Source organism: Hemitrygon akajei, chromosome 3, assembly GCF_048418815.1.
Source record: "Hemitrygon akajei chromosome 3, sHemAka1.3, whole genome shotgun sequence".
NCBI lineage: Eukaryota > Metazoa > Chordata > Chondrichthyes > Myliobatiformes > Dasyatidae > Hemitrygon > Hemitrygon akajei.
Window position 1 is genome coordinate 71,214,075 of NC_133126.1, and position 15,000 is coordinate 71,229,074.

Consider the following 15,000-nt stretch of genomic DNA (forward strand, 5'->3'; position numbering starts at 1 on the left):
GAAATTATTGAAATAACTTGTACGGTACAGTTCTAAAATATGAAATGCTTTGCCCATTACAAATGTCAAAATCATTACATGGAACCTTTAGTTGTAATTTTAAGCAGTAAGTATTTTAACCTGTTTTGTTGACATTGCCATAGAAACGAATGAAAAGGACACATGCGAAACATCACACGGCTGAGGCTTGTGAAACTTATTACCAAAGGTATGACCTATCTATCCCACTAGAGGGTACCACAGTACTAATTGAACCAGGAAAGTAAAATAATCCATTAGTATATTTTTATTATGGAACCATATTTTAATATTATAGTTTTTTTTACATCTTTAAATAGTTAAAGTAGTATTTAAGGGTCAGTATTTGAGTGAATCCTGGAGCAGTGCATTCCTGACAATGAATAGAGAATAAGTATTGAATTTCTGCTTCCAAAAGCAATAAGGTAATTAAGGTAATAATTTTTAATTTTTATTATTTTATTTATATATATATATATAAATATATCTTGTAACAGAAGTTGTGGGATATTAGTATTATTTTCAAATTATATTCTGAATTGGGTACCTGTTTGTTGATAGGGCTGATATAGGTTATTATGGGATTGATTAAGCTGTGGAGTGAATAATACAGAATTAATCTATTTGTATGAAAATATATCCAGATTTGCTACAGTGAAAGTAACCCCATAACATAACAGCTGCTTTGGAGGGAGGAAGAGAGAGTGAGATAGATAAATTTTGCTGATGAGTGAAGTGGCTAGCCCAGGAGAGTTAGTTAGTGTCAGTCTGAACTAAGTAGCTCCAAAAGCTTCCCTCAGCAGCTGCATTCTGCAGCCAAGTTCAGCATGTCATCTTCCCTGTAGGACCTTCTCTCAAGGGACACTTACAAGTCTAGGCTAGCCTGTTCTTGTCATTTTTATGTTACCTGGTTTTGTCGTCTTTAGGTACCTGAGTGGTGTGAAGAACAATGCAGCTGCCCCTGTTCTCTTCGAGCTGGCCAATGAGGTAATGAGATTCCTCTTTCTGGTTTAGGGCTATGAGGCAATATCTTAAACCACTGACTAATTCATAATCAATTTTATTAAAGAAAACATATTCTACTACCACAAGAGACTGTAATTGTAATATGTATTGATTTTGACTATGGATATGATCGACTTGTACCATATCCTGAACAGATATTCAGCAAGTTATTATTGGTGGTCTTGTATAAACCTGTTTGATTATTGTTTTATTTCTTTACATATTGCTTTCTCTATTCATTACTTACCAAAAATCTTCAGATCTTCTTGATGAGACTGTCAATTGTAACAATACTTGTATTTATAAAAATATATATATTTAATTGACTGTTTCAGGTTTATCAGCTAAATTTTTTATGTTGCTTGCAGTTTTTAAAAGTTTGGGTTAAAAGAAAGGCTTTAATTTTAGCTTTTTATAAAATTCAATGGCTTTATGTAAAGTTGTAATGCTGGTCAAATTGTGCATTTCTGTGCATTTATAACAATATATTTTGTGTATGTCTTTTTTTCTGTTGTAAGCACTCTATTTCCAATATGTTACTAAAAATAAGCTTATCTGTCAACAGATGCTTTGCTACATATTTTAAAGAATAATGTCATCACATTGCTAAACTTGCACTGCATTTGACTCTGGAAGAACCTAATAATTCAGTGTAGTCATATAAGCCTTTCATTTGCATGGTAATACTGGACTACAGTAATGAGATATTGCTTATTGTAAAGCTGCACAAGAAAAGGAGTAAACATTACTGAGGTGGATGTTAGCGCTATGCACGTTGATATATTATTCAGAATAAACTATTGCATCAAGCTGCCACAAATGTTGTCTCCATGAAATTATCTTTTAAGATCAATATGGGGATTTATTATATCTCCTCAAAGAAATAAAATATTTTAAATGATATCATTAAATAAGTTAACTTGGAAGGATGTCCTGGTTTTAAAATTATATTTTAATTAATATTGAGCAACATATTAAAACCTTTGAACTTTATTAAAATGTAATTTAAAAAGAAAACATTTTAATACAATAAATGCCATAGAATGTATTCAATAACAATACATAATTTTATCACTGGTAACCTGAAAGTAATAAACAAAAGTACCATTTGGATCCAGTGTATTTTCATTAATTTATCTTCTGCTCGATATTGCAGGATTGTAGCCTTAACATTTTTTAGCTTGATTTAATATTTGCTTTGCATTGCAATTAATTAAGAAAAATCATATGATAAAGTGGATGCTTGATATAAAATTGGTAAGTAACTGGTATGGGCATCAAATGATGCAACAGCAGCAGTTCTAGATGTTATGCTAGAAGAGAAGGATGGTTTCAGTCACGTCTAAAGTCTCCTGTGCATTTCTGCAGTCAGCAAATGAACAATTACCTTTCAGTTACTATGAGACTTTAATGGTCTAAGAACAGCCTGGAAATCTTGACAATTCCTCTAATGTACAAAAGGGAGTTTACTTCAGACTGGCAAATGATGCGGAGTTTAGAAAAACAAAATGAAATCAAGCGGGGTTTTAATTTTTTCCCATTATTTCAAAGAAATATATGAGACATTGAATTGAAAACATTTAGCCTCTGGATTGCTACTTCTAAGCCATTTGATTGTCATTTTTATATGCTACTTATCATTTAAATAAGGTACTTGTGTGTCACTTGACAGTTAATTGATATAGTGGAGTCTTTTTATGAGTCAATATATTTCAGCTTCTAGAAACTATGAAAGTTGATGAGAAATCTTAACAGTTTCTTTATGTTATTTTGGTATTTCATTAAATGTCATCAGTGCAAAAAGGCTAACAGAGAACAAAAAGGATACCTTTGTTAATTACCGCTTAAATCCTGACACATGTGCCAAAAATGCTTTCTTGAAAGGTTAATCTGAATGCATGAAAAGTATAAAAGGTGCTGAAAAATTAGTTTACTTTCTGTTTGGGGTGATTTTAAAAGCACATATGAAGTGCATTTGCCCAGTTATTTTCAGGAAGAATTAGATAAGAAAAAAGGTCCAAGTTTAATTTCTACCGTGCATTTTCTATCTGACAAATAGTTTGTTTTCTTGCAAGTTGGGTGTTTGATTAATAGGAAAATGTAGGTATATCCAACTACCTGAACTAATAAGGTAGTCCTTATTCAGTCTGTATTACCTTTAGTAATTTCACCATTTTTCATATGTCAACTCTGATGCAGTTTACTGAAATAAGCAGTTCTGTGTAGCCATATTTCCTTACTACAAGAGATCCCAAGGATAGGACTCAGGTGTAAAGCATTGAATATGTTTATAAGTTCTATTGATTAATTTACTCTGTAATAAGTTACAATGTGCTGTAAATTTGAAATTGTTGGTAGTTCTCTATTTTAAGGTCATTTAACAGATCTTTTTGTCTTCTGATCTATATTCTTGCATAAAGATGGATTTGGCTCCTTCATTGATGGCAAGAATTGTACTTGAAAAATTCTTGCAGAATCACGACCTGACCACACGTAAGTAACTTCTAACCTTAGTGTCACCATTGCATAATATAATTAACCTTTTCCATTCCTGGATTTTAAAATAGAGAAGTATCCTCTATTGTTTACTAATTTGAGAATAATAAAAATGCAATTTGAATGTCCATTATTTCCAATATGGAAATATAATATATGTATAGTTATCTAGGAGTTGGAAAGATTAAAACACAACTTTTAATGAAGCAGAAAGCTGCAGATAATTAATAACTCTTTAAAAACCACTAGCATTTAATTTCATTTTATCTGAAGAGTTTACATGCATATTATAATTTTGATTTTTAGATATTGTTCCTCTTCATAGTGACTATTGAAACTTGCCTACATGTCAAGGATCATAATATAACTCAAGAGAATTGCCTATATTTAAATCCAGCCAAAAGAATTTACATCATTGAATGTTCCAAACCAACTTAAAATAGATGACTTACCTGCTTGAAATGCCAACGAGGGCCTAATGGGAAGCAGCTCAGCATTATGTAGTCGTAAGTGCCCAGGAAAAGGAGTTTTTAAAAAAAAAAGCGAAGGGTAGTCCTACAAGAGATTCAAGCTTAAATTAATTTGCTACTGAAAAAATACATTTTGTTATTTTCCCTGTGTCAACTGCATGATTAAAACTGGCTGTTAAGTGAGCTCTGGGGACACGCTTGTAAAAGATTTATGAGTAATATTCAATGTGATATTCAAAGTGAGTCATGAATATCAGGGTAATTGCTCTCAGTGCTGGCTCTTTTAGTGGGCAGGAGTTTGTCAACTGCCCATAAATATTTGCCTAGTCTCATGTAAAAGAAAGAATTCATATTCTGCTTTTTTATATCACCATGTGTAATGTTTACCTTCCCTGTCTGACAATGGTTGTATGAATATGAAGCACTGGACTATATTCCCTGCATAAACCCTGTTCATCATTTTAATAGGAGAGGAAAGAATGTGATTAGATATTGTTCAATAGTGCAAAACAGTTTGTATGGTGGTAGAAGAATTTTATTCAAAATTGTTCTGGTCTGTCTAGATAAGTTGTGTAGTACCAGTGCAAAGGTTCATCTAAATGAATTAACCTTCTCTCCTGCACTGCCCCCTCCCCCTTTTAGTTCAATATCATTCCGATGGGCATAGCCTCTAAAGTAACCTGCAGTGATGTTTTTTTGAGCAAATCACATGATGTCAGAATCGTATGGTTTCGATTTAATCAAGAAAGAGATTAAAGTAGATGTGTGTTATTTTCAACTTCGCCGCAGCTCCGCCATTTGTCAAAGTCAACCTTCTGATTGCTTTGGACCTACTGCTATCCCATACTTGTCAAAATAGTAGTCGGTATGGGCTATGGCAGGTAACCTTCCACATAGAGGAAAGCAAGATCTAGCCTGAGTCTTGAAATATATTGCAAACTTATCTTTTAATAGCAAATTAATTGAACCATTGGTTTCTTAACTGAAAGGTTTTGAGGATTCCAAAATCATACCAATAATGCCATAACTGTACATATATACACAGCTTGTAATTACAGTAATAATTACAGAATGTGATTTTTTTTACTACAGGTTTAAATAATACTGTTTTATTTTCTTCTGAAACTGATTTCTTTTCACTATGATTATAGATTAAGTTTTGATCTCCCTACAGTTAATTTAGAGGAATACAATGGTGTGTAATAAAATTGCCATTTCATATTATACTAGTTGCTATTTACTGTAAGAATTAAACTTCTTTTAATATGTCTCTAGAACTGCTAAGAAAAGCTGCAGGCTAGAATGACTTATATTCTGACACACACTTCCCTTTCACAGCAGCGACCTGGCTGGCCTTTGGCAATGAAATTCAATGCACATGGCTCCGCAGTCAAATCATCAAATTTCCCTGTGTGTATATTAGAGTTTTGTAATGTGTTTCCATTATGAAACAATGCTGGGATAATTGTCTTTGGTGGCAATTAGCTAACAGGTTTGTTCAGTGCTATTGGCAGGAGCATCCATCATCCTTTCCCTGACCACACTTATTTCATCTGCTGCAGACTGCAAAGATCAATAGAATTCTATGTAGGGGAAATCGTCCCCACTTTAATGGGCTGCAACAATGTCATTTCCATGTATTATTATTTTTCTCTTTGTTTGTCAAGTAATTGTCAACCTGCATGTTTTTTTTAGAGAGTGCTTTATGTAATCTGGTGCTTCTAAGAAGTAGTGTTTTGGATAGAGTATGCAGCTTTTAGTTAATTAAATTTTGTTTTTTTTTTAATGTGAGAAAGAATCAATACATTATAAGTGACTTAAAAATATTGAATTTTACATAGTAATGTGAATATGACATGAACTGGCTTCATATTGACAATTTTGTAAAATAGAAATGGGAAAGTGCATGCAAGGTACATTGCTACAAATTCAGTTGTATGTGGTGTACTCTCTATCAGTTTGAAAGTTTGAGATCTGGAACAAACATTAATGTTTTTGATTTTAATTTGTAAATCTAGGTTTTGTAATGCGTATTGTGTAATACATAGACAATGAAACCTATCACCACTAACAATATGGAAAACACATATGTTCATGCTGCATTTGGAAGTGGGTTAAAATTAGTCACTAAAATGAAGTGAATGACAACATGTAGTAAATATCTTTTCAGTGAGTTGATACTGATAATACAGAACAGATACTTGGTATAAAATGAAAGAAATGCATTCAGAAATGTGAAGGTCATGTTATTTGGAACACAGAAGAGGGATAATATTTCAATATAGAATGGTTGTAATATTTTAACTATGGATTTCTAAAATGATTGCTAGTTTATGATCAGGTTGTTTTCTTGGGGGTGGGGGGTGGAATAGTCATATTTTAACATAGAGAAACTCATACCCAATATTACAAATTGCTTTCTTGGAATAAAAATAATGTAGTTTTTCCAAAACTGTTATCCCTAAATAGCCGATGTCAAAGATAAGAAATTACCAAGAAACTATGAAGTTTTCAATTTCATTTAAAGGCAAATATTCATTTGATTTGTTTTTAAAAAATGATTTAGAGTGATTTATTAAAGTAACTAATGATTTTTTTTATTCATTAGATATTTCAGAATATCTCCATAGTATATAAAATAAAGTCCATCCTGATTAGTATTACTTCAGACAAGCACGTTCTTTATTCAGATTATATTATAGCAATAAATTTAAATATTTTAATTGTATAAATCAATATTTGATCAATAGTTAGGAAGGCTCACTTATTCAGAGAGCAAACTTTTTACATCTGGGACCTGGCTTGAATCCACCTTAGGAAGCTGATTTGTTAAAGTGTCTGCTAATAGACAACTGTTAAACCAAATGAGTTTGGCAGTCTCAGTCCAGTTCAAAGTAAACATGATTCATGTGCCACAGTTCAGTGGCAATTATACAGTCTTTCTCAGGAAGGCCAGATAGATGGATGTTATATGAAACAAAAAAAATTCATTCAAACACACTCAAATCTTTTCGAAGGAATACTATAGATGCTTCAACCTCATAATCTTGAATGTTATAAATGGTTATTTCTTTAGATTTTCTAGTTCATTTTGTCAAATCATGCCAGTGTGTTTTATGTTTTAAAGTAAGTTGTAAGAAGCAACTAGGGAATGGGCATTTTATCCGGGTATTTTGCTTGAGGTGACATCATGATATTCCATTCTAGAGACAGTGAATGGACAATTGACTTTAGCTAGTAAGAATTGGGCTATAATGAGCACCAAATTAGTACAGATTGTAACCGTATTTTAGAGCACAACGCATGCTTACTAATGTTGAATTATTTTACATATGTGAAAATCGATATTTTAAGTTGTTGGGAAATCAATTTGCTAATTGGATCCATCCTGTAAAAAGGATCTCATGAAAACTTGCAGATCTCCAAGTCCAAGGGAAATAATAGCTTTCTAGTGCATTAAAATGTATCTTCAGTTCTAATGTTAAACTTGGTAAGATAAGGTACAGAAATGATAAAATTTAAAAATTACTATTTAGGAATGCAAGTTGTTGGGACTGTGATTATACTGTTATAATTTTATCCTATTGTAATAAAGATATTTTTAGTATAATCCTTTGCCTGTACTAAGGACATTAGTTTTATAACTAATATCGTATCTGAACTTTAACAGTTTGCTTTAAATACAATTTCAGCTTCAATTTTATTCAGTTGCTAAAGGTGGATATATATTTTCATTTTCAGTAGCTTGTTATAGCTGTGCTAAACATCAAATACTCCCTCAATGATGGCTTTCTGTTCCATTTTTAGGGGACCACCAATATAAAATGACTTTATTCAATTCTAGAGGTTGGGTTTATTAAATTTCAATTGATAGCTTGACATAGAGTTTATACTATATGCCAGTTTGATGTTGGTGTATTCCTGAAGAAAAAGTAACATTAACAAAATTGTTCATATAAAGCAAAATGAAGCAGGAATAAGCCCTTCAAGCCTGATCTGTTGTTCAGTATCATGCAATATTCAATACCATTTTATCTCTTTACACTATTTTCCTATCACCTGTTTCCTTTCAAGCCTATATATCTATTGATTTGTAATGTATTCAATTGCTGAATGTATCTTGCTGTCTGTACCAGGGAATTCCAAACAGTTATAGCTGTCCATGTGGACTTATTCTGACTATTTCCCCACTCCCTCTTCAATTTTGTATGTTTCTTCTAAATTCTTAGCACATCTGATCTACCCAGTCTCTTCTCATCAGATAATTCCTTTAACCCAGTAGTATGTCTAATAAGCAGTAATTGCACACTATGTAAAGCATATATATCCTTCCTTGAATAAGGAAACTACATGCTCCAGGTCTGGTGGCATCTGAATCCCAACATCATATAACATCACAGTTTAAATATATCCTGCTTTTCTGTATTTTTGTAGCAAAATACTTACCTTGCATTCCTGGATTCTGTTCCAACTAGAATATTCTTGCCTTATCATTTCACGTGTCTTATTGTTGTGTTGCAATGTACTTTTCCACTTAGTTATTGATGATCGAAATCTTGGATACAACACTTGTGTCATTATCTAGGCAATTGATGATAATATACAGCAGATGAAGTCAAAGGATTGTCTGTTAGCTGTAATCCAATATTGAATGTTTTGTTCTTGTTCTCTCTTAACCTCTCAGTAAATGCTACTGAATAGTTCTGGTTCCATAAAATGTGATTTTAATTATCCTTGTTGCATTTTGTCTAATGCTTATTGAAAATCTAAGTACCTTATATCAATTAGTTGCCCCATACTTGACTGACCAATTGCAAAACTCATAAATATGAATAAACGCAGGAGCAGAATTAAGCCATTTGCCCCTTTGAGTCTGCCTTGCAATTCCATCGTGGTTGGTATTGTATCCCTCTCAACTCCATTCTCCTTCCTTCCTCCCCATAACCTTTGCTGCCCTGACTAATGAAGAACCTATCAACCTCCGCTTTAACTATTCTCAATGACTTGACCACAGCCGTCTGTGGCTATGAATTCCATTGATTCACCGCCTTCTGGCTAAAGAAATTCCTCCTTATATCTTTGAGGTTTATATAGCTGCATCCTGAAAAATATAATTTAATTTCACTATAAAATAATACTTCCTGTATGCTAACTGTCCTAAGATTATTTTAAATCCTATCTTGCTTTTTTTAAATTAATGGTATTGTTATATTTGTTTTTCACTCTGGAAGAAGTCGTCTCAAATCTAGAATAGAAGATCAAACAAAAGCATTGTGTACTATAAATCTCATCATGGCCTTGCCATATCTGCTGCCACCTTTTTCTCCTTATAGCATCACTGGCTTCACATTCTCTTTACTATATTATTGGTGATTGCTCTTAATTCCATACTAAATCCTTGAACCTTATTGCAAGGTCTGCTGAAGATGCATTTCTTCCTGTTTTCTGGATGCTGTCTTTTAAACATTTTATTCTTGTTATTCCCATAGCTACATTCTCTTTTATCTAAAAGAAACAAATTAAATTTATGTTTATGCTTTAATATACACATGAAAGTTTTTTTTTGAAGCACATTGCACACAGCTTGGTTGAACCTTTTCAGAGGAGTTTTTTTTTGTATTTTGCCCCTCGTGGCTCCATTGCCATTACTGATGCAAAAGTGAAAGACCAGAATTAGAGGAATGGAGGTGTCCTTGAGAGTATATGAGCAGCCTTAGAAAAATAAGGTTGAGGAAAGGGCAGCAGGTGTTAATTGCTAAATATAGTAGTGCTAGGCTATTTGGGTTTTGTGGACAGAGCATGAAATGTGGGTCATGCACATTTGCACATGCAAATAATTGGACATTCAAGTCTCTTGTCTTCTTCTCTACAGTGCATCTTGTCCTCCTTCTCCCAACCAACAGTATCCATTTCTGCTTGCTTTTTTCCCCACTGAACCTTTCTCCTGATCTTAAATGCTAGTGTACAGCTTCTTTTTCCCCTCATTGTTTAGTCTCTCTCCATCAACATGTCTTTGCCCAACCTTCCCCAGATCTGTAATTTCTCAGACACTTTGCACTTTTAACGAATACAAGTTTTCCATTCCAAGATGTCTGATTCACTGATTGATTGTCACTTATCGTCACCGTTTCTTGTTGTTCCTGTTATAAGCTATTGCTCAACTAATTCTCAAACCTGCTTGGTTGAAATTATTCTCATTGCATATCAATATTTACTTTCTCCAAGTGATCATCATTGCTGTGGGAACCCACACAGCCTCAAAATACAGTGCCTATATAAAGTATTAACCCCCCCCCCAAAGTTTTCATGTTTTATTGTTTTACAACATTGAATCAAAGTGGATTTAATTTGGCTTTTTTGACATTGAATGATAGAAAAAGACTCTTTCGAGTCAAAGTGAAAACAGATCTCTACAAAGTGATCTAAATTAATTACAAATATAAACACAAAATAATGGATTGTATAAGTGTTCACCCCCTTCAAGTCAATATTTAGTAGATGCACCTTTGGCAGCAATTCCAGTCTTGAGTCTGTGTGGATAGGTCTCTATCAGCTTTACACATCTGGACACTGCAATTTTTCCCTGTTCTTCATTAGTAATCAGCCAGGCAACAGTTGTTATATGCACAGTCTCTCCCATCTCAGCTACTGAAGCTTGTAACTCCTCCAGAGCTGTCGTAACTCTCTTGATGGCCTCACTCACTACTCCCCTTCTTGCACGGTCACTTAATTTTTGAGGACGGCCTGCACTTGGGAGATTTACAGCTGTGCCATATTCTTTCCTTGATGATTGACTTAACTGTATTCCAAGGGATATTCATTGACTTGGAAATTTTCTTGTATCCATCTCCTGACTTGTGCTTTTCAATAGCCTATCCATGGAGTTGTTTGGAATATTTTTTTGTCTTCATCTTGTAGTTTTTGCCAGGATACTGACTCACCAGCAATTGGACCTTCCAGATACAGGTGTATTTTTAGACCAGTCAATTGAAACACCTTGACTGCATACAGGTCTTCAAATGCAGACCTCCATTTAACTAATTGTGTAACTTTTACAACCAATTGACTACACCAGTGATGATTTGGTGTGTCATATTGGGGGGGGGAGGGCGAATACTTGTGCAATCAATTACTTTACAATTAATTTAGATCACTTTGTAGAGATCTGTTTTAATTTTGACATGAAAGAGTCTTTTTCTGTTGATCAGTGTTAAAGTCAAATTAAATCCACTGTGATTCAATGTTGGTAAAAAAAAACATGAAAACTTCCAAGATGGGGGAATACTTTTTATAGGCACTGTATACCTGTCTTTTTCTGAAATGTACTGAACAATCTTCTATTGTTATTCAGTTACCTCTAGTTCCATGATATAGATGATTTTTGTTGGTATTGTTTCGTATTATTCCAATTTAGAAAAAGTTAACTTTGCTTCAGGTTTCCACTTTTTGTCTAATTCTAGTTTAAAATCTTCCCTCTTTGGACTATGCTGTAGTTTAGTATCTATTACAAGATACAGGTCCACAATCCCTTATCTGAAATCCTTGGGGCCAGTTGCATTTTGGAATTCAGAATTTTTCAGATTTTAGAAAATTGATAATTATATTGATAATTAACCTGTCTCAGTGCAGGTGGACTTTAGGACCCGGGGGACTCTGGACCTATGCCAGTCCTCCCATATACTTTAAATCATCTCTAGATTACTTATAATACCTGTACTGGCTGAATTTCTGTTCAACTCCTTCCTTTTAAGGCCATTTATTCTCTTCTACATTTTCTGACTTAACCCTAGCTATCTTGATGAAAACTTTTAACTATTTTCCCATGGTTTTTATGCAAACATGAGAGTTGCAATGCCAAGCAGTACTTTGTTTTGGACCCCAAATACTGTACCCATCTACAACTACAATACTTGCAATGTGGGTGATTAGTTTGATTCTATTGGCACTCCACAGCACTCAGGCTTTGACCACCAATATCTGATTGTATCTGCAGATCCTATTTTTGTAACAGACGTCAGCAATGTGTGATAGATAATAAAAATGTTTCTGGAGTTGAGGGTTGGAACTGAGTTGATATATCAAATGGGAATTGTTGATTTCTAGCAGTTTCACTCCTGTTTTAGGAACTTAACTTGTACAGTAATCACATTAGACTATTCAGATCTTGAAACCTCTGTCATTTGATATGGTCATCTATGATTTGTGAGCTGGTTCTTTACCCTAATTTATCATATATCTTCTGATACCTTTGGCCTCAGAAGCCTATGAATCTCCATGTAAAATTTACATTTGACTTGCTCTGTTAGAGATGTGCCTTTGTACTTTCACCAGACGTTTCAACATATCCTATTTAGCTGTTAAGATGTTTTCTCCATCTCATCTTTGTATTTTGTTTCTGTCCCTGAGTTCCATTTTGTCTCCTAATTTTTATTACTTGTTTTACAGTTTAATCCTGTGCTCTGCAACTAACCATTTCACAAGACATTTTTGTTTGTTTCCATGCACACTTGGTTTTAGTTTCTTCCTGATTTGTTTCTTTCTCATCTGTGATAGGTTCCATTTCTTAGTTCTTGAAATGTTAATTTCAGGGTTTTTTTACATATACTATTTGACCCATGGTCATTTTCCAGATGTTGGTGTTAACATCCGACAGTAAACATACTGAAAAGCCTGAATTGTTGTAAATGTCCACTTGATGACGTATGAGCCATTAGAGGCTGGAGAAAACACCTTGGAAGCTGACTGAAATAAATTACCCACAATGCCTGAAAATCTAAAACATGTATTCTGAGACATCAGAATACATGAGGAAAAAATGATGACTAAATGAAGTTGGAATGGGGTGATACGTGTTACAGTATAGTGTAGTTCAGAGAAGTAATATTTTGTAAAAAATGCTCACAATCTAAGCATGTTGAATCTTATTATGGAAACCTATCCAAATAAGCAATTTAAAAGAAGCAATAAAAGTGAGCAAACATGTTTATTGAAGAATTGTAAATACTAAAAATATAATTTAATCTTTTTTTTGAAGTCCATGTCCATAGATCCCTTAAAGTTGTGCAAGTTGATAGGGTGGTGAAGACGATGTATGACGTGGTGACCTTCATTAATTGGGGGTTTCAATTCAAGAACCACAAGGTAATTTTGCAGCACTATAAAACTCTGGTTAGGTCACACTTGGAGTATTGTGTTCAGTTTTGATTGCCTCATTATTGGAAGGATGTGGAAACTTTAGGCAGGGTGCAGAGGAAATTTACCAGGGTGTTGCCTGGATTCGTGATTATATCTTATGACGATGGGTTGAGCAAAGTGGGGCTTTTCTCTTTGGAGCGTAGGAGGATAAGAGGTGACTTTCAAGAGATAAATATAAAATTAAAATAAAATACAAAATTAAAAAATAATTGGCATAGATCGAGTGTAAAATCAGTGCTTTTTCTTCTCCCCAGGGCATAACTGGCTAAATCAAAATGGCATAATTTTAAGATCAATGGAGGAAAATGTATGGAAGATATCAGAAATAGGATTTTTATCCAGAGCATGGTAAGTGCATGGAACGCACTGCCAGGGGTGGTGATAGAGGCAGACACACTAGGGATATTGAAGAGACTCTTAAGTAGACACATGGATTAAATAAAAATGGAGATATTTGAGAGAGAGAAATGGTTGATTGATCTTGTAAGTTAAAAAGTCAACAAACCATCATGGGCTGAAAGGCCTGTACTGTACTCTGTTGTACTGTAATATGTTCTAAGGTCAGAATCAGAAAGATAAGTAGTATTGCTATATAATTTGTCATGTATCCCCGGTGCACATTTTCTCTGTTAGAGACAGGTGAGTTGTGAGATGTTGGTTTACTCTTGAAGAAATGAGTCCAGGTTGTGTGATGCTATTTGCCAGCAACACCATGAAAGATCTTGGAGTATTTGCATACAAAGTGAATTTCTTGATCTTTCTCAAAAAACTATTATATTAGTCATATTAGCTTCAGCCTCACTTCTGCATTTTGTATAGTATTTGGGAAAACTAATAAGAGTCTTCCATTAGAAGGAATAAACACATTCATATCAATTGTAGAATAATAAAAGCTGGCAACATCAATTCGTGTCTTCTGTTGCACTGATGATGAGAAATCTATTAGTGGAGGAAATCTGAAATCAGTGCATCATTCAGTATCTGAACATGAAAGCCGATTACTGTTTTAGCCACCTTAGCAAACAGCTTAACTTTGTATCTCATGTTAACACATTAGCCCACTTTCCTCATTCACAACTTTCTTAATTTTTGAGTGTTTTATGTGTTACTAGTGATGCAATGACATTATTAACTCCTTCCATTATTGTTTTTAAACAAAATGATCTGGCTAATTCCGCTCTTCCACCAAACATCCTGCTACCTCTTTAAATCCAATCTTCCACCAATTTAGAAAGATTTACTTGTTAAACAAAAGAAAAATGTTCCAATTTCTATCTGCTCATTATAGTATTAAGAGGGTATGTTGATGATCAGTGTACAGTAGATTCCAGTTAATTGGGATACATCAGGACCGATACATTTTGGCTCAATTAAGCAGCTACCCAGTTAGCTGAAGTTTCATGGAAAAAGTTAACAAGGTATAAAAGGACAAACTACCATTTAACTGAGCAACAAATTAGGTATTTAAATAAAATACAGAATAAATTTGATCACTAGCAAAACTACTCTATTACTATAAAACTAGTAGTTCCTAATAGTTATCAATGGAGGAATTCATTCAGTGTTCTTTTGACTGACTGTATATGAACAAAATCAGTGCACATCTCGTGCAGATAGTGGACCACCTACAAATAGTGCTTTTGACAATTGCATCCTCCAAATCTTCCTTTTAATTGTAACATTCAAGATGATTGTTGATAACTTCAGATTCTTCATAGTACCTAACTTTTTGAAGTAGTGAAATTTGTTTCGTTTTCACTCCCGGCCATTACGTGAAACAGTAGCGAGCAAAGCAGTTCGGAATTATTTTACCATT

The 15,000-nt window shown here is 33.7% G+C and overlaps 1 protein-coding gene across 2 annotated transcripts in view; it reads left to right on the forward strand.

The window, feature by feature from the left end:
- Positions 1-15,000, forward strand: part of cdin1 (CDAN1 interacting nuclease 1) — a 165,836-nt gene that overhangs the window by 53,492 nt on the left and 97,344 nt on the right. For both annotated transcript variants that reach the window (XM_073040099.1, XM_073040100.1), the window contains exons 3-5: positions 144-208; positions 945-1,005; positions 3,444-3,516. In XM_073040099.1, the coding sequence (XP_072896200.1) occupies positions 144-208; positions 945-1,005; positions 3,444-3,516 (199 nt within the window). The remainder of the gene's footprint in view (positions 1-143; positions 209-944; positions 1,006-3,443; positions 3,517-15,000) is intronic.